Raw genomic sequence first — 19,924 nt, forward strand, 5'->3', positions numbered from 1 at the left:
TGGGGAGCCCTGAAACTGGCTGCCCCTGGGTTTGGCTTGCTAAACTGCCCTGGTCGGGGGGGTGCTGATGGCCCTGTCTCAGCCCAGTTTCTGGGCTTTGCAGATGTGACAGCTGGGTGGTGTAATGAGGCCCCAACATTGACTGTGAGTTTGAGGCAAGGGGGTCGTGGCCCAGAGGAAGGGCCGGAGGCCTGCACCCTCGTGGGGGGCCTCTCCTTCGGAAGCCCACACAGCAGAGCTGAAGTGCCGTATAGAAGGGCTGTCTTGGTCTAACGACTCACTGTTCTGGAAAAGCAATGAGGCCCAGAGAGGCTAGGGCATCCCAAGGGCACACAGCAAGTTAGAGGCAAAGCTAAAACTTCCCTCCCAGCCCAGGAGCGCCCCCAGGCTGCTTCCCACAGCCAGTGCCTACCAGCCATGGTTGAGGCAGTGGTGGGGGCCACCTCCCTTTCCTTCTCTGAGGGACCTGGGTGGCAGCTCCTGCCAGAGCCCCCTGTGCTGGCTCTGTACTCCAGGGCTGCCTGCTCACCTTAGGCTGGTCATTGCAGACAATCCCAAACCTCTGGCCAGAGGTGCTCATTCCCAATTCCCTGTGGAGCTGACATTCTTCTGGGGCTGTGCTGACCCCTCCTGGTGGCTGGTGGCATTGCTCCACCACCCAGAGCACCCCACCCCTCTCTCACCTGTGGGTTTTCACCTAGGTCTCCCCCATAGCCACTGCCTCAGGGAAGCCACCCTCTCTCTCCCCACTGGGGAATGAAGCAGCCCTCCTCACGACCCCCCTTCTCCCCTAACCTCTCTAATTCAAACGGCTGTTCTCGTTACTCCCCTACTTTGAACCGTCAATGACTCCCCAGTGCCTGTTGCAGTGGTTTTCACTTTATTTTGTAGTCCTCAAGTCTTTCCATCACACAAAAGCTTGTGTGGACCCTCAGTCTATAAAACAGAGACAAGTGGAGCTTCTCTGGCTAAGGCAAGGGTGGGGGTCCTGGAGTCCCACCCTCTGGGTCCCCCCTTTGTGCCCTTAGCTCCGAGCCCTCCAGGAACCCCCAGGACTCTGAGAAGTACAGTTTGAAAATCACAGGTCTGTTTCATGAAGTTGAGCGTGGAATTCAGGGCCCACAGCCAACCAGGCACTAACTTCTCTACCTCCTGTCCCACGCATCACACCACATGGGTTCCCTAGACACCCTTGGCCAGGCCAGGCGAGTGACCACTACCTTCTCCTTCTCTGAAGTGCTCTCTGCCATGTCCTTTTCTCCTCCACCTGCCCAGACCTCAGACATCCTGCAGAGTCTGGCCTCTGGTGACACCTTCCCTGACCCGGGCCAGAGTGAGCCCCTCCGTCTTCTGAGCTCCTGTGGCCCCTTATCCCCCCAGAGCACAGGGACTGTGCATTGCCCCTGACTGTGAGCCTGGGACCCTCGCTGGACTGTGAGCTCCCTGAGGACAGGGCCCACCCTTTTCCTGTCTGGGAGAGTCAGGGGCTAATAGTGCTTGGCACCTTGTGGGGACTGATGTGAACTGACATGCTACTGAGCGCCCACCAGGCCAGCCCCTGGTCAATCCCGGAGAGGATGCTGGACTGCACAGCTCTGTCCCTCCTCCTGGAGCAGCGAGGAATGCTTTGCAGAGGAAGGCAGACCCTCCGGGGGGAGGCGTGTGTGCAATATATCTACTTAGTCCAGAACACAACTGGGTTAGAAGCCAGCTGTCCTGACTTCAGTAGTCACCGAACATGTGGCCCAGGACCTGGCCTCCAGCATGGGATGCGGGCCTGCTGACTTTGTTGGGGGGCTTGTTTCCAGGGCAGCGAAGGGATGCGAGGCCCATCAGGCATGCCTGGTTCCCCTGGGCCACCAGGACCTCCTGGGATTCAGGTGAGTGTGTGCCCTAGCCTGACAGGCGTGGCTTGTGTGTGTGTGCGCGCATGTATTTGTCAGGGCTGGAAGTTGGGCGAGGGGTGGAGAGGCTGGGGGGCCAGGCCAGGCCTCCCCCTCCGAGGGTCCCAGCACAGGCATGTTGAAATGCCCTTTTCCTGTTTCCAGGGCCCTGCTGGCCTGGATGGTCTGGATGGGAAGGACGGCAAGCCTGGCTTGAGGGTGAGCTGATGGGCTGAAGGGCACCCCCTTCCTTCTCCAAGAGCCAGAGGCCAGTGAGCCCTGATGGAGGGAACTGAAGTGCCCCCTGCCTCTGTCAGGGGGTGCCCATGCCTTCCCTGGGACTGCCTCCCATTGCACCCCGCCTCCTGCAGCAGCAGAGCCCTTGGTGGCTCAGTTCTCCTGGTGGCCTTAGCCCGCTGGGTGAGCCAGGCCTCACTAAAGGCAGGACAGTGAAGTGAGTAAACTTCTATCCGGAAACTCAGGCAACTAAACAAACTAGCGTCCCTTGGGGCCCACTTGTGCTGGGCGCCTGGCTCGGGGCCTGCATAGGCTGGCTGACCTGGGTGGCCACGGAGGCGTAAGACACCTGGCTCCGGCCCTGTCTACAGCTCCCACTGGTTGGCACCAAGGTTCCCAGCTTGTGAGTGGAAGGGGCACAACTAGGCCAGTGTCAGGAGGAACCAGGTTGCAGACAAGAAAGGACTCGAGCAAGCCTGGCTCCCTGGGTCTGATTTTGCTGGGGAATCTGAAAGGGATGGGCCATGGCCAAGGGCAGAGCATCCAGGTCAACCCCTTCTGTACCCAAAAGAAGGAAAACAGGTCCAGAGAGGGGTTGGGATTCATACAGCCAGAGGCTGAGCCCAGCGTGGAGTCTTCCCTCTGCCCCATATGACCTCCCTCCATCCTGGGGCAGCTGGGAAGGGAGACATTGGTGAATGAGTTGGGTTCAAGCGGACGAAGCTCCTGTCTCAGTGCTCCCGTCTCTTCCTAGGGAGACCCTGGTCCCGCTGGCCCACCCGGACTCATGGGACCCCCAGTAAGTTGAGCTGCAGGGAGGAACTGGGAGCTGGGAGGTGCCGACGCTGCGCTGGTGCAGCTCAGACCCTCTGGATCGGTCTGCTTGGTTTAACCCGAGGAAGGAGGGTGGGAGAGGCCTCTGGCTGAGGGGAGGGACGTGGCAGCTCCCTGCTTTCCTCCCAGGGTTTCAAGGGGAAGACGGGACATCCTGGCCTCCCAGGACCGAAGGTAAGGGCCTGCCGACTTTCCGAGCAGGTTTTCTTGGCTCTTCTCAAAGCTTGACCCCAGGCATCCCAGCCCGAGTGGACCTGATCCTTGGCCGAGACGCCATCCCAGCATCCAAGCCTCCTGAGGCCACTGGTGCCTGGCCGACTGGGTCAGGGCTTCTACACCTCCCAGCCTGAGGGTGTCAGAGGGCTTCGGGCCAGAGCTGGGCATATGGATGGATCCCTCTGGTGTAGAGCCAAGTGGTGGTCCAGTGAGCTCCTCTCTCTCTTTCAGGGTGACTGCGGAAAGCCAGGTCCCCCGGGCAGCAGTGGCCGGCCCGGAGCTGAGGTACGGGGCTGGGGCCTGCGTGCTCCCTCTAGGCAGCCCCTGGCCCTGCTGGTCCCGATGCAGCCGCTTCTTCTCGCTCCCCAGCAAAGCGGCTGCCTTCTCTCCTCGGCCTTCCCGGGGGGGGGGGGGGGGGGGGGGGGAGCGGTGTGCCCAGCACTGCACATCTTGCCTTTCTCCCTGCTCTTAAGGGTTGTGACTGGTTCCCCTTTCTGTGGGCTGTTGGGTCACCTGCCTAAAGAGGCAGAACTTGGACTTCCTCCGGCTGGGGGCTCTGCTTTCTCTCCCCAGCAGTACTCAGGGGCAGGGCTGGTGCCTCGGCCCTGGGGCTTAGGCCTGGAGGCCAGGGCTCAGCCGGCTCCTTGGGCCACTGCTGTTCCACCTGCTCTGCTCAGCCCTCTCCCGCCTAACAGCCCCGGTAATTCTGTGTCTGTGCCGTTTCTTCTTCTTTCTGGCTCCTCCAGGGGGAGCCTGGTGCCATGGGACCCCAGGGAAGACCCGGCCCCCCTGGCCACATTGTGAGTTAACTGTTTTTGTCTCTGTCTCTGAGAGTTCGGGTTCTGTTGGAGCCGGGTGGTGGTGGGAGAGCTGGGCATGAGCTGAAGGAACCGGCCACAGCCGCCCCCGCCGAGGAGAGTGCAGGGGCTTTGGGCTCCCCCAGTCCAGGGGAGCCCGGGCTTCTTGCCATTTTGTTATTTTCTGGGGACATTCGAATTTACTTATCAAACAAAGATCATTCAGTTATTCAACAAATAATTATTGAGCACCTGCTTCACGCCAGGCACTTCCAGGCGCTGGACTAAGGTCGTGAGTAGACAAGGTCCCCTGGTCCCGACTTCCGACTTCCGTGCAGACACAACTAATGGATTAATGCGGAAGTGCTGATTGTCAGGGAGGGACGGGGAGGTGACTTTAGAGGGATCTTTGACAAGAAGCCAGTTGTCTAGCAGTTTGGGGGAAGAGCGTCTAGGTTGGCGGTGGGGCAGGGAGTGGGAGCAGGTGATGCAGAGCCTGAGGCAGTGGGGAGCTTGAGGAGCCCAAGGTCAGAGTGGCTGGGGTGGAGTTCAGGTGGGTTGTGAGTGGGAACAGGACAGCTGAGTTTGGAGGGGACAGGGTGCAGCCGGTGGAGGACCTGGGAGGCATGGGCTTGGGGTGGGGGACGGGAGGTTCTCTTTGAAGCGGAGACGTCACTGGGGGGCTTTTCAGCTGTGGGTGGACGGTGGTGGTGGAGCACAGCAGCAATGCACAGACCTGGGGTGTGTTTGCAGGCCGAGGACTTGCTCATGACCTGCGTGGGGTGGCAGGCAGGGAAAGACAGCAGTCAAGGGTGCCTCCTGGGTTGGGTAGCTGGGTAAGTGGGTGGCGTATTTACCGAGATAGGGCGACTTGGAGAGAATATTTATTAAGTAGTAATGGATTTTCCGTCTACTTGACTCATCAGTAACACAGATGACTGCCAATGGCGCCTTTGATCAGTGTGAGGGCGCCACGCTGGCGGGGCTACAGAGGGAGGCGGATAACAGACACACTGGCACGTTAGTTACTGCAGCCTACTGTGGCTGGCTGTGCTGTTACAGGCTTTGGGAAATGTTAAACATAGTTCATGATCGCCAAATGGGACTCTCAGGCCTTCATCACTGTTTTTATAGATCTCAGTCGGGGTCCAGAGCCCTCGATTGCGGACCCAAGGTCTAGCTCAGTCCCCACTCATGTTACAGATGAAAGGAGTCACACACTCTGAATTGTGTCCCTACTGAAGACTCATTCGGGGGCTGGGGACAAGAGGGGTACAGGGCTCCTCTTCCCAGCTCTGCCCATCCAGTCCAGCCCCCGGGCCTGGTGCCGGGCATTCCTGAGAGTTCGGACGAGTAGAACAGAGACCATGCCTGTAGAATTGGGGTCCGGGAGTGTGGGGGGAAGTGTTCGGAGAGGCTTGTGTGCCCTGGGAGCCCCAGGAAGCTCTGGTCAGGGAGGTGACGCTGGGACTGTGCCTCTGCTGAAGGTGTGCAGAGGTGGGGGAGGGCATTTGGTCAAGGGCCCGCCCAGCCAGAGCGGGATCAGTCCTTGGTGTTTGAGTCTCGAGGAGGCTGGAGACCAGGGAGGCCTGGGCTTGGTGCAGAGGCCCAGCTCCTGCTCTCTGCTCCTCCCACCTACAGAAGGAGGGTGTGGCTCAGTGGCTGAGCACTGACCCATGCACCAAGAGGTCACAGGCTCGATTCCCAGTCAGGGCACGTGCCCAGGTTGTGGGCCTGATCCCCGGTGGGGGGGCATGCAGAAGGCGGCCAGTTGATGTTCTCTCTCATCGATGTTTCTATCTCTCTCTTCCTTTCCATTCCTTTATCTCTAAAAAATCAATAAAGAAAAAAAGATTCAGATGGAGGGTGGGGGCTCAGAAGACACCCAGGCCCGCATAGGTGACTCCCTCCGGCCTTTGCCGTCTGCACTTGGTTCTGGGTCCCAGACCATCCTGTCAGCACAGCCCCAGACGCCCACTCGTGTGTCGCAGGCATGAGGGTCTCGTGAGCTCAGGGCCTCACCCTCAGGCACACATCTTCTGGCGAAGGCTCAAGTACGAGACCCCAAAGGAAGAAGGAGGAGGGTTTAGGACAGAGTCCAGGGCTTGTACCTGCTGTCGGTCTCCCCACCTCCCGGGGGCCTCGTTACTGGAGACTCTTTCCAACCCACTGCCTTTGTCTCTCCTTAGGGACCACCAGGGCCCCCAGGCCAGCCAGGCCCCACTGGGATTTCTGCAGTGGTGAGTGACAGGCTCCCCTCACTCCGCCCTCCCAGGAGGTTGGTCCCTTTCAGAGGGAGCTGGGGGATGGGGAACAGTGTGGCCCCACCCCACTCCTTTCCCGGTCAGCCTCCCTGCCTCCAGAGATCTCCCAACCAGCACGTGGTGGAAGCGAAGGCCCCTGGAGGGGGCTGGAGCCCGTCCCAGGGCCCTGTGTCCAGTTCAGGAAGCACCAGCTGCCCCTGTGGGGCCTGCGGCCATGGTCCCTGGTGCTCGGCATCTGCCTCTGGCCACGTGCAATTCCCTCCCCCTCCCCCTCCTCTCTTACCGCCTCCTCCCTTTTCTCTAGGGCCCGAAGGGAGACCGGGGAGCCACCGGAGAAAGGGGCCTTTCAGGCCTTCCAGGCGAGCCTGGCCCACCTGGACATCCCGGTCCCCCCGTAAGACCCCACCTCTCAAAGCACGGCCCCCCGGGGAAGCCTTGGTCAGTGGCACGGCTGGGGTCTCGGGGAAGGAGGATGGCAGTGTGGAGCTTGTGCCTGAGGGTCACATCAGATTTGGAAGAAGGGACACGCCCAGCAGCCAGCACACTGCCCACTGCACACCTGGCCGCTGCCTCTGCCCACGACCCAGCACCGCCTGCAGAGATCCCTCGACTGGGTGCCAGGCAGGGGGTGCTTGGCCTGATCCTCCCTGCCCCTCTCTGGGGCAGCTGGTTGGTAACCACAGAAAACTTGTAAGTGCCAGGAACCAGGAGCACAGAGCTGTTCCCGAAGCCTCCTCAGCACCTCAGAAACACGGGCGGTGTGCTGAGTGGTGAGCTGAGTGCTTGGCATTTTGTCAGTGAATCTACCAAGCCCTGTGCAGTAGGTTTGACTTGTCATTGAATCTGTACCACACCCTGTTCAGTAGGTTTGACTGTCCCCATTTGATGAGGAAACCACAGGTCGGCGAGGTTAGGTAGGTTGTCCAGAGTCACACAGCTAGCGAGTGGAAGAACGGGTGTCCTCGGTCACTCGCAGTACCCGACTTCCCGAGGTTCCAGACAGGAACCTCATCAGGTAGAACTGATCGTCAGTCGCAGGGACGAGAAGCTGGTGGGTGGAGCTGAGGCAGGAACCCAGGTCTCCCAGCCCCCAGGTCAGGGTGCTTTCCCCCAAAGCAGACTTTGTTCTGGGGGCAGCAGCAGTGACGCTGGAGCTGGTGGCCTGGAATGGGGTGTGTGACTCCAGCAGAGGTGTGCCAAGAGGGCCAAGTCCCGAGGGATCCTGGGCAGGCAGGTCCCTCCGGCCCTCTGTCTTCCCTGCCTGCGTGCTCAGGAGCCTCCTGGATCCCTGGGTGGATCTGCCAGGTTGCCCTGTGAGCATGGATTCCTCGTCCCCAGCATCCGCCAGAAGCGGGCAGGGCCCAGGAGGCAGCTCTCCTGTCCTCCTGACCAGATCTCTGGTCCACACCTTCATTCAGCTAGCAGTTAGCATATACTCAGAGCCGGAGAGTGTGCAAGCTGCCGTGTTCTCAAGTAAAGAACGGGGGGGTGCAGCCGGCTCTTCTTTCTAGGGCTCAGTCAGGGGGCAGCCTGGAGCTGTCAGCGCGGGGCTCCTGGACTAGGCAGGGGTGTGGGTGGAGGTGTGAGTTTCCACGCCTGTGCCCAGAGTATCCGAGGGGGACGGGGAGGAGCAGGACCTGGTGGATGGGGGCTGGGCACGCCCAGTGGGTGACATCACGCGGGGTCGGTGCTCATCACATCTCTCTTGCTCTTACTCCCCAGGGTGAGCCTGGTGCTGACGGTGCAACTGGCAAAGAGGTACTGTTGGGCTGGGCGTGTCCTGTTCCTGTGGGGATGCTGCTGCTGGCCCCTCGCCTTAGCCCGACCCCTCTTTGTTCATTCAGCAACCGCTCTCTCTGCAGACTGTCTCTGGACAGATATGTAGGAAGCTGGTACCCCTGTGGCACTGGGGACAGTAGTTGGGGACTAGGGGATAAGGATGAGAGCAAGACTTGTTTTTCACTGTTTTTTTAAAACCATGTACCTGGTCAAAAAGAGACAATAATGATGATAAACTCCAAGCAAACATTTCCTAGGCCCCAGTTCCTGCCAGGCCCTCCACTGTGCCACAGAGAAGCCCTTTCGTTCTGACTTCTCCCGTTTATCTGGAACAAGGGGCCCAGCCGACGTAACCAACTAGGGCCGTGCTCTGGGGGACATTGGTCTCCTTTCCGGCTGTCAGCCCCTCTAGTGACAGGGAGTCTGTCATCGTCTCTCACCCAGAGCCCAGTCACAGCGCTGGGGCCGGAGGCTGTGGAAGGTTGTCCTTTCACGCACGTGCCCCCCGGGTGGCGTGGGGATGCCGCACAGACTGGTCCCTGACTTCTGCTTTCCTCTAGGGGCCCCCTGGAAAACAGGGACTCTATGGACCCCCTGGTCCAAAGGTGAGTGGACTCAGTCTGGGTTTGAGAGGAGAAGCTCAGGAGGTGGTTAAGCCTGGCCCCCAGCTCTGACCGTAGCCATGGAGGGGAGAGACAGGAAGGCCAGTGGGCAGGACTGGGAGCAAACTCATCTCTGAAAACTTCCGACCTGGGGCTGCTCCGGGGTCGTTAGCTATGGTTGGGAGAATGGAAACTTCAAGTTCACTCACTCTTTGATTGATTCATTCATTCATTCTGCATCTGCTTGATCTTGCTTCCATTTCGGGCCCTCTGTCCTTGCCGTGGGTAAACAGAGGCCCCTGAAAAATAGGTGCTCACTTAGTCCAGTCTCACTCACACTGGAGCATGGCAGGTTTAACTGAAAATCAGACACAGCACTGTGGGATCAGAGAGAGAGAGAGAGAGAGAGAGAGAGAGAGAGAGAGCACCCAATGCAGCTTGGGGGTCCGGGAGGCTGCACAGGAAAACAGGAACGTTTCACCTGGGCAGGTGGAGCGCACTGGGGAGAGAGGAGGCGAAGGGCATTCGGGCAGGAGGACTTGACAGTGTGTCCAAGTCAGGGAATGGTAACTCTGAGGCCTGGAGGGCAGGGAGGCGAGGCTGAAGAAGGTGTGCTCAGGACCCTGTCGTGAATGGCCCCGCGTGCCCGGCCAGGGATTGGGCTTTTCTTCAGAGGGTAGGTGGGAGCTGCCAGAATTTCTAAGCAGGAAGTAACGCTATGAGAACTGTCTTCCAGCAGGACAGTCCTGGGGGCAGCGAAGTGGGTAACCTGTCAGGATGCTGTGGCCACAGTCCGGGAGGAGATGCTGGGGGACTGGAGAGGGGCAGATGCGGAGACATCATGAGGTGGACTTGGTAGGACTTGGCAGTGCTGGCCTGTGACCTCCTGTCCTTGTAGGGTGATCCAGGACCATCGGGACAGAAGGGCCAGGCGGGAGAGAAGGGAAGATCCGGCATGCCTGGTGGGCCGGGCAAAAGCGGCTCCATGGGGCCTGTTGGGCCGCCGGGTCCTGCAGGAGAGAGAGGCCACCCTGGATCTCCGGGGCCTGCAGGGAGCCCTGGATTGCCCGGGGTGCCTGGCTCCATGGTAAGGGGAGGCGGGCAGCCACGGACACGGGCATGCAGGGTGGAGCCTGGGCCATTTTAGAACCTCCTGCTGACATTCAACAGGACTCCCACATGAGTGGCTGTTAACTGTGTGTGGGAGGGTGGCAGGCTGGGGACCCTCTCCCCAGAAAAATGCACTGATGTGCAAACTGTCTTGGACCATTTCAGGGGTTAGGATTGAGTATCTGTGGGTGGCTTCTGGGACCTTTGCTCCCCCCTCCCCCATCCTTTATTTCCACCAAGTCCGTTCCCAGGGGAGAGCACCAGGCTGGAAGTGTAGCTGAGGCACGCTTTCTTCTCGTTCCTCAGGGAGACATGGTGAATTACGACGAAATCAAGAGATTCATCAGACAAGAGATCATGAAAATGTTCGATGGTAATTGGCAGCTGCTGGGTGGCAGTGGGTGCTGCTGGGTGGCAGTGGGTGCCACTGGCCCTTCCAAGCGACTTCTCCGCCCGGCCCTGGCCTCCTTTTCCTGAAAGCTCAATATCCTACCCCCACCCCCTTCCCCAGCCCCCACTTACAGGCCTGTGTTCAATAAGGCTTCAGACATTCCTTGTCGCCTGCTCCGTTCAGAGATAAAATGATTCCCTCCTGCCCTCCCCAAGCCCCCACTGGAGCAAAGGAGACAGACAAGGACACTGACATCAAACGAGTCTGCATGAAGTGAGCTCTGAATAGTGGGGCGACTGTAAGATGGCTGGTGTGGTTTCATTTTCAGCTTTTTCTCTCCCTGTTCATTTGCTCGTCCTGCATTGATATGCTAGGGACTGGGGAGACATGGACCCTGTCCTCAGGGGGCTGGACATTGAGAGTGGGGAGCAGACCCTAATGCCAAGTAAGGAGTCAGGACTTTCATCTGAAGCCGGTGGTGAGCTAATGGAAGTTCAGGAGAAAAGAGAAGCTGTCATTAGGTCTTCGTGCTTCAGCAGGAGAGCACGGTGGAAGGCAGCGTGGAGGCCAGGGCCCGGGAGACCACTTAGATCGACCCCGTGTTCCTCGCTCCGACCTCCCTCTGAAGAAAAGCAGCTTTGGACTCAATGCTGACGGCCTGCCTGCGGCATCTGCGGTCATTCTGAGTCCCTGGGGTGCCCTACAACCTGTCCCTGTCCTTTCTTGCAGAGAGGATGTCTTACTACACCTCCAGGATTCAGTTCCCCATGGAGGTGGCGGCAGCGCCAGGACGACCAGGGCCACCAGGGAAGGACGGTGCTCCTGGCCAGCCAGGCTCTCCGGGAGCACCTGGGCTCCCTGGTCAGATCGGCAGAGAAGGACGGCAGGGCCTGCCAGGGATGAGAGGTAGAGCTGCCCTCTGGTCCCCGAAGTGCACACACAGTTCTTGGGGGGCACACACGAGCACTGTGTGAGGTCTGTTGTGAATATATTTGCGCCTATGTTTGTATTCCTAATAATCCAACTTGGTGTGTCATTTTTCTGCTCGGGGATAGGACTTCTTATTTTCTTTCTTTTGTCCCAGGATTGCCTGGTACCAAGGGTGAAAAGGGGGACACAGGTGTTGGCATCGCAGGAGAAAATGGTCTCCCCGGCCCCCCAGGTAAGGAAAGCCAGCACTGAAGACCACGCACCTAGACAGCCGAGCTCTCCTTTCTTCATGCCCCTTCGCTCTCGCAGCGTGTGGAAGCTCGGATAACGATGGGCCTCTCCACCAACATTTACAGTAACGTGCGAAACACTGCCCGGGCAGTGTCGGGGCGGGGGATGTGGAAGGCCCGGTGCCCTCGAGTCCTACACTGGGCTAGCATGACACGGTGGAATAGTCAGATGTCGGGGGGCTAGGGAATGCGAGTTCAAGTCCCGCTTGGCATCTCACTGGCTGCATGGCCTTGACAAGGTCTCTGAAGCCAGGTTGGAGAGCCTCAGAGAGAAGGACCAAAGCCTCATGCCCTGGCTCCGAGGCCCGGCTCATCACTTACCGCGTGTGCAGCCTCTCTGAGCCTGTGTCCTCATCTGCAAGATGACATGATGGTTCCTCTCTCACGGACTGTTGTGGAGACTCAGTAATCGATGCGTAGAAAGCACCCAGCCTTGTGCCCGACACACGGACGCTCTCAATAAAACGAGCCAGTAGTATTGTCGTTAAATTAATGGAAGGGTCTGATCAGATCTCATGAGAACATATTATTATCTGAGAAGTATTCATCAAATGTAAGGTTTTTTATTTTTACTATAACGATGATTTTTTCTTTTCTTGTAGTCTGGACCTCCTGACTTTCCTTTTCTGACTCTTCCCTCCCTAGGTCCTCAGGGTCCTCCAGGGTACGGCAAGATGGGTGCAACTGGACCAATGGGCCAACAAGGCATCCCTGGCATCCCTGGCCCCCCGGGCCCCATGGGCCAGCCGGGCAAGACTGGCCACTGCAACCCCTCTGACTGCTTTGGGGCCATGCCAATGGAGCAGCAGTACCCACCCATGAAAAACATGAAGGGGCCTTTTGGCTGAAATCACCATCTCCGTTAGATGAAGGACTCCATTGGGAACAAATGGCTAAAACGTCTAAGTCTCTGTGATGAGTTGTGAATGTTTTGATGTTTTAATTGGTATTAATATTTTTTTATCAATAAATAAAAAATAAAACTATTCGTAGTCCCACTTCCAGTGGGGTTTCTCTGGTGCTGCAGCTGATCCCCCTGTCATCCTCCTCTGTCGCTTGGTCCCAGGGTCAAAAGGGGCATTTCCCTCATCATCTGGGGTCAACCAGTGGAGTTGTGGGGTGCTGCCGTACGCGGGGTCCCCAACTCAGCTCTCTCCAGCTGATTCTGAACTGTCCTTAGGTCCTCTGGACTTGTGTCCTGTCCGTCCCAGCACACTTCTCAGAGTCACAGAAGGGGCATTGCCCAGCCTCCCCCTCCCAGAGAGAGCCAGGAGCCCAGCCTGCAGCTCACAGAGGCCCTCCCTACGTGCTTTCCTAAAGACAACAGCCTTTGGCACCCCACCCACCCTGCTCATTTCTTGTGTGTGACCCAGAGCTGATCCAGGTTGCACCTTGGGAAATGCCACCCAATGCTGAAGTGTGCTCCTCAGCCTGGCAGCACCTCTAAGCACTACCTCTGCTTGCTGCTCCAGTAATCCTGTGATTAGAACGCCTGTGGAACAGGAGGGAAGACTGGCTCCAGCCCTGGCCGAGGCAGCCAGGGACTGCTTTTCTGGGAAATGAGATGGAACCGCCTGCCACCAGTCCTCCTGGACTGCAAATGGCATCTTTTGTTATTCTTTGTTAAGCTAACCTGTGTGGTGCTTTCCCAGACATCTTGGCCTAGGCCTTCAGAAGCAGGTTGCATCAGTACAAAGGTGTCACGGGCAAGCCATGATCAGATCTGGTCCTCAAAGTCTGCTGGGAGTCTGGTGATCTATTTCCCGTCTCCATATGTAAAAAGGCTGGGGGGGGGGGAGTGGAGCAAGTTGAATATTATAGAAACATTCCGTCTCAAGCTTCTCTTTCTCTACTTTTTATTTATTTGATCAATGTTCTTTTTTTAGTTGAATTTTTAGAAAGAGAGGAAGGGAGAGAGAGAGAGAAACATCAATGTGAGAAACATCGATTGGCTGCCTCCTGCACGCCCCCTACAGGGCATCAAGCTCACAACCCGGGCGTGTGCCCTGACTAGAAATGGAACCGGGACCTCTCAGTCCATGAGATGATGCTCAATCCACTGAGTCACACCGGCCAGGCACACTCTACTTTTTAGACCCCTTTTCCTGGACAGGCGACCCTGTGAGAAAGCAACCACACATCCAGAGGGATTTCCAAAGAAAGTCTTTTTGCTGGCCCCAGCTTTCTGCAAAGTTCACCCGAGTTAGATAAACTTCAGAGGGATCCCAGCGCACGCTCAGAAATGTACCCTGGGTCCAGATGCTTATCCAAACTGCCGAAGCCTTCAAACTGGCTGTCAAATCTCTCCAGAGCTGGTATTTCCCTTCTGAAAATTCCCTTCTCCAGCAGGACTCCAAAACCAGGAGACCCACCTATGAACCTTTGCCCCATTTTTTCCTGCCAGGAGTAGAGGAGTACCATGGCCAGAGGAATGAAATCGGGCTGACCCCTGAGCACGCCGGAGGGTCTCACGTGATGTTTTGAGGTAGAGGAGGTGTCAGTTCTTATTTCATCGCTCACCAGTGATTCTGTTAACCCTGGTTCTAACCTAAGACGTTCAAAAGCAAACATATCACCTTTGCCTTGAAGTCGCGGCCAGTTTTGGACAGTGGATGAGGACAGATGTTAAAGAGCTCCCACTGGAAGGCCAGCTTCCCTCTCTCAGCCCGTTCAGTGAAGTGCTAACTGTTGACAAGGCACATGCTGGCGCCAGTAGAAAGAGAAGCAAGGACCAGCTGTTGAATGGGGCAGGTTGGCTTTGAAGGCCAGAAGGGAACGTTGCCATGAGAACACATCAAGCTCATCCCCTTTGAAGGCCACCCGGGCATCGATCCTTACAGGAAAAGTGATGCTTTCTTCACTTTTGTTCTTGAGTCAAATTCACAACACTCCTTAGGAGATTCTGTGACAGGCCAGGCTTAAGCTTTCATGATTGGAGTGCTCATCTCCCTGGAGTTTGAAATGGCTATATTTTCTTGGACCATGAAGAACCAGATGGGAAGCTGAATTTACAGTCTCTTCTGTGACTGTGATCAGCAAAAAAACAGTCCATGAATTTTGCTCACAAGTTCGGGAAGTGGGAGAGCTGTAGAGAAAGGAAGAGGGGCGTACGCATTCCACTCCTTCTAGGCAGCTTTCTCCCATTCCCACCGTTAGTCGTCTGTCTTCATTTCTTAATGGTCTTCCAGGCTTTTAAGGCAACACACAGATCATTCAGACTGGCAAAGTCTAACCTGATGAGTCCATTTCCTCTTTCTATTTGGTGCCAGGAACTGTCTGGGGATTCAGAGGCAAACTAGACAGATATGGTCCCTGCCCCTGCAGTGTCTATGGGGAGAGCCGTTAAACAAGCAATTACAATCGAGTGGGATGATGGGGCAGTACCAGGCACTAGGGGAGCACAGAGCTGAGGGACCTGACTGTCTAGACAGAGATCGATGTAGGCGGAGGGAACGGCACGTGCCAAGGTCCAGAGATGATGGAGCACAGCGCGCGGAGTGGTGAGAGGCAGGGCGCAGTGTGTGGCTGGCACGTGAACGTGAGCAGGGAGACGGTGGGAAGCAAGGGTTTCTGCGAGGGTGTGTGGTGCCAGCTTTGCCTAATGTGGAGTCCACTGACGGCAGCGTGAAGGACGGGTTGAGAAGCCCTCTGCTCTGCAAGAGGAAGAAAGGCCGCTGCATCTGTATTCTGCAGAGGAAAATCTCAAAATGTGATGCCTTCTGGAATTTAACTCTTCCTTTTCGTCATAATATGTTCCTCTCACCAGACTTCAACAGAATCTATTTCGACTCTTTACTCGTGGGCTGTTAACCTCTTACCAGACTAGATCTTTCTGTTGTTGTCCTGAATACTTTATGGCAATAGGACATATCAATGCACGTCCCATATGATTCCATAATGGAAGGGGAGTGTGGCCAAATTGCCATGTCTGCTGTTCTCATTTTTCTAATTTTTCTGTAGATTCTTTGGAAGGCTGCAAATCACCCTCTGATCCACAGCATCCAAGTGGAATTTTAATTTTGAACGGGCTCTGGTTGGACTCAAAGAGAATTAATTCCATAGTAATTAGGTGAGTGTCAGTTTTCCTTCTCAGTAAGCAATCCTGGGGCTTGGTGCTGAGCCAGGATGCCTGTGGAAATGATGTGTCTCTAGGGGAGGAGATATTTTCCAGCGGATGAGCCTTCCAGTACCAAGCTCTGCCTCACCTCTAGTGAGTCAACCACAGGGCTTCCACGAACTCAGGAAAGCACTCTGTGCTCTACAAAGGGCTGGAATCCAAGTGTTCTTCTTTGGCTAGAGCAGAAACAATAACAGGAACCTCCCCACCCACCTCTCTCTGCTTCAGGTAGTTAAGGTTTTGGAAATAAGTTGGTTGTTTTTTAGCCTTTGGAAGATCCTGGTCTCCCTTTTATCCAGCCCGCTCCAAAGTAAACACACCTGGGCCTGCTGCAGTCCCTCAGAGGCACAGCCTGGACCTGGCTTTGGCCGGTTTCTGACAGCCCAAGTGATGACTTGGATGCCTTTGCCCCCAAATAGCACAGATAGCCAACAGACCAGACCATTCTCCTCTGAGCGCTTTGCTGGGCAGAAGGAGATGGGGCATGAAATTCTCATAGGACTGTAATTCTCAGCACCTACACAGAGCTCGGCGAGTGGTGGGAACTCAGTAGGTGAATGTGTCTGTGGAATAAAATGACTGCGTGGCACATTACCCCCATTTGGTGTCACTCTTCTCTCTGCCGGCAAGACTTCTTCCTCTCTGAGATGTTGCAATTCAATTCCACCCTTTTTTTTTTTTTTTAAATTGGGGAGGGGTGGTGGTTTACAAGACCTACTAAATACCAAGTACTGAGTAGTTAAAAGATTGTGGACCCAACTTCTCCACTTATCTTTTTGGTAGTAGAGAAGTCAGCCTCTCTGGGCCTCAGCTCCTCATTATAAATGGGTAACAGTATCTTCCCAAAGGATTGTGGTGAAAATGAAACAACTCATTGTATTCAGCACAATGTCTGATCCTAGTAAGCGTTCAATACAGAATAACAACCACAACTGCTACTAACATTTATTGACTTCATACCAGGTATTGTTCAAGGCACTGGGGATAGGGGAGTGACTAAGAAAAGGACAATCCTACAATATACACATAAACTTCTTTATTTATTTATTTATTTATTTGTTTATTTATTTATTTATTTATTTATTTATTGTGCCACTAGGGGGAACTGAACCCGGGACTCTGGTCCACAGGCTGACGCTCCAACTGCTGAGCCAAACTGGCCAGGGCATATACACATTAACTTTAAAGAGGACAATTCGAATAGTGACAAGTATTATGAAAAAGTGAGACATAATGCTATGATAGATGACAAGAATGGAGGGACAGGCAATGCTACTTTAGATGTGGTGTCAAGGAATGTCCCCCCAAGGAGGTGATATGTGAACTGAGACACGGATGACAAGGGGGAACCAGCCAGTGAGGAGCCAAAGGAAGAGCATTCCAGACAGGGAGAAGAGCTAATCTAAAAGTCCAAAGGTGGGAATGATCTTGGTACGTCCCGGTGGGGGAGACCAGGCCAGCATGGTTGGCGTGAACTCAGGACAGCAGCTGCAGGAAGTGAGGCTGGAGATGCAGGCAGGGTCTTGGTCATAGAAGGCCATGAAGGTCATAAGGATGTGCTTTTTCTTTTACTTATTTTTAAATCTTCACCCTAGGGTATTTTTCCATTTATCTTCAGATACGGAGGGAGAGAGGGAGGAAAGGGGGGGGGGAGAGAAAGAGAAACATCAATGTGAGAGCGAGACATTGACTGGTCGCCTCCCACACGACCAGGGCTGAGGACCTTGCTGCAACTGAGGTATGTGCCCTTGACCGGAATCAAATCCGTGACTCTTTGGTCCGCAGGCCGACACTCTAACTGCTGAGCCAAACCAGCCAGGGCCATAAGGATGTGTTTAAATCATAAGAGTTATGGGAAGCCTCTGGAGGAGATTAATCCCAGGAATAACATTATCTGATTTACATTTAAGACCATCACTCAGGCTGCTCTATGAAGAATGGGGTGTGGAGGAAAGAGTGAAGGCAGGGACTTGGTCAGGAGGCTATTGTAATGGTCCAGGCCGCAGATGATGGTGTTTTGGACTAGGCTGATGGTGCAAACAGGGAGAAAAGAGCAGATGTGGGTCTATTTCTGGACTCAAGCAAATGGAGGTGGGGCAGTGTGTGGAGAAACAAAAGCCACACAAGAATGCTCCTAGGATTTTTGACCTGAGAGAAGGGGTGTATTTTCTCAGATGAGGGAGAAGAATGGGTTTTGGGGAAAATATCAAAGGGAACTCATACAAGGCAGGCTGGAACAGAGCATAGTGACAGTACCAAGTACAAAGGGAGGCAAGCAAGAGAGTGGCTAACTCTGGAGCTGGGGGAGTATGAGAGGGTTAGGTGGGCTGCAACTGAGCTCTGAAGTGCTGGCAATGGGAGGGATGCTGGTCCCGTGAGAGGAGTGGTTTGAGCATAAGTCTGGACAAAAACAGATAAGCTCATTTTTCAAATCTCTACCTATTTGTTTCTGGAAGCTGAGGAGACTGAGACTCAGAGAGGTTAAATAACTTGCCCAAGTCACACAGCTAGAAAGCGGTAAAATGAACATTCCTACTCCAAGCAAGAGTGCTAAATGGTGAAACTGAACATAACACAAGAGTGGGAGAAAGATGGGGGCTATAAGACATAAGATAGGAAAGGTGAGGTTGGGCCAAACTGTGAAGGGCTTGGAGTGCCAGAATGAAGAGAATGGGGCTTGTGTTATTGGTGAAGATGAAGAGAAGCCATTGTAGGCTGTCTTGTAGGCTGTCCAGTGGGCAAACAGCTGATCAGCACTGTGATTTTGGAAAGTGCCTGGCTGGATAGATGGGCTGGAATGAATAACACTTCATAACATTCACTTGTTTATTCATTTTATTTTTTGGTACGTGCCCTTAGCGGGAACTGAACCCGGGACTCTCTGGTCCGCAGGCCGATGCTCCAATCGCTGAGCCAAACCGGCCAGGGCTCACTTGTTTATTTTTTAAGAATACTGTAAAGTGTCAGGCACTGTGTTAGGTACAGGGGATATAATGACAAGAAACCCAGACACAATCTGTGCCCATATGGAAGAATTTAACAAATTAATCAGATAAGTGTGCAACACAAGTGTACAGCCTGAACCACCAAGTGGCAAATAAATACACGACTACAAAGTCACTTAGTAATCAGGATTTGACCTACTTTAGGGACCGGTCAAGACCTCCCTGCTGAGAACTGAGCATCCATTTGTGAACTCTGAAAAAAAAAAAAAAAGACACCTTCTAAGTAGGGCTACTGGTGGCTAACTAGGCTCAAATAAAAAAATAAAAAAATAAAAAACAGAGCCTAGCAGACATTTCTGCTCTGGGAGCCTCTATGCAAATTACATTGAGTTGCCTACTGCACTGTGTTTCAGCCATCTGAACCAGACCTCATAAAGGTTTCCTGGGATCCTACTTCAACCAATAGGATTGAAGATTTCCTCCTCAAATCAGAGCTGTGGAGCTTTGGCCAATCAGGGCAGCTCTATTCTGACCAATCAAGACAGTGCCTTTTGGACCTAACTGAAAATTTGGAGCCCTCATTTGCATGAGGACAGACCAATCAGGGACCAGGGGTGGAAAGTTCTGTCTATATAAGCCAGCTACCTGGTGACTCTTTTAATAGAGAATAATATTTGCTTCCTTGACCTAGAATACTGCTTACCTTCCTGGAGTGGAACAGAGCTACCTAGCCAGAGAGGGATCTGGCCCCAGGCGTGTTATTACAGCTCTACAGTTTTTCGCAGCTGTGTTATATTATAGCTGAATTGCTTTGCACTGAATAAAGTTTCCTTCTTCACTGAACCCCAAATTGGGTGTTCTTGCTGGTGTTGAATAGGTGCGAATGACCATCTGTGGACACACTGACCCCAGTTCTAGGCCATACATACACTGCCCCTAGCCCTTGTTAAATGGGGCAGGTCACTGCCTCTTTGGACCTCAGTTTCCCCAATTATGGAAAAAGAGCCTATATATATTATAATTTTCCTCTCCCACTATGGGATTTTCCTCTCCACAAAGACCACAAGCCCTGGCCGGTTGCTCAGTGGTTAGAGCATCGGCCTGCGGTCCAGAGAGACCCGGGTTTGGTTCCTGCTAAGGGCACATACCTCTGTTGCAGTTTGTCCCCGGCCCTGGTCGTGCAGGTGGCAACCAGTCGATATGTCCCTTTCAGGTAGATGTTTCTCTCTCTCTCCTTCCCACTCTTTCTGAACAAAAAATGGAAAAATGTCCTCAGGTGAGGATAAAAAATAAATAAATAAATAACCACAGATCCCACTCCAAAGCTACTAATTGCCAGTGGTGTCTTGACGTTAGAGCGAAGTACTTCAGCCATTGCCTTTAGCCTTCCCAGGAGGCCTCTGTCTGTTCCCTGTTGTCACGGTAACTGCCTGGGCACACTTCTGGCGGAAACTTGGAGTGAGAACAGCAACTAGCCACTATCATGTGTCCTATTTGCCCGGTTAAAATATGGCCACCGCCGCAACATC

At 54.6% G+C, this 19,924-nt stretch overlaps 1 protein-coding gene across 1 annotated transcript in view; it reads left to right on the forward strand.

Annotated features, from left to right (window-relative positions):
* The window catches only part of COL16A1 (collagen type XVI alpha 1 chain), a 48,615-nt gene extending 36,368 nt beyond the window's left edge, over positions 1-12,247 (forward strand). The window contains exons 58-72 of the mRNA XM_036257185.1: positions 1,809-1,880; positions 2,049-2,102; positions 2,875-2,919; positions 3,084-3,128; positions 3,402-3,455; positions 3,917-3,970; positions 6,157-6,207; positions 6,536-6,625; positions 7,954-7,989; positions 8,571-8,615; positions 9,511-9,699; positions 10,029-10,095; positions 10,843-11,019; positions 11,198-11,275; positions 11,979-12,247. Coding sequence (XP_036113078.1) covers positions 1,809-1,880; positions 2,049-2,102; positions 2,875-2,919; positions 3,084-3,128; positions 3,402-3,455; positions 3,917-3,970; positions 6,157-6,207; positions 6,536-6,625; positions 7,954-7,989; positions 8,571-8,615; positions 9,511-9,699; positions 10,029-10,095; positions 10,843-11,019; positions 11,198-11,275; positions 11,979-12,181 — 1,260 coding nt within the window. The 3' untranslated portion in view covers positions 12,182-12,247. The remainder of the gene's footprint in view (positions 1-1,808; positions 1,881-2,048; positions 2,103-2,874; positions 2,920-3,083; positions 3,129-3,401; positions 3,456-3,916; positions 3,971-6,156; positions 6,208-6,535; positions 6,626-7,953; positions 7,990-8,570; positions 8,616-9,510; positions 9,700-10,028; positions 10,096-10,842; positions 11,020-11,197; positions 11,276-11,978) is intronic.
* The last annotated feature ends 7,677 nt before the right edge of the window (positions 12,248-19,924 follow it).

The sequence above is a fragment of the Molossus molossus genome, unplaced genomic scaffold (assembly GCF_014108415.1).
Source record: "Molossus molossus isolate mMolMol1 unplaced genomic scaffold, mMolMol1.p scaffold_m16_p_12, whole genome shotgun sequence".
Lineage (NCBI taxonomy): Eukaryota > Metazoa > Chordata > Mammalia > Chiroptera > Molossidae > Molossus > Molossus molossus.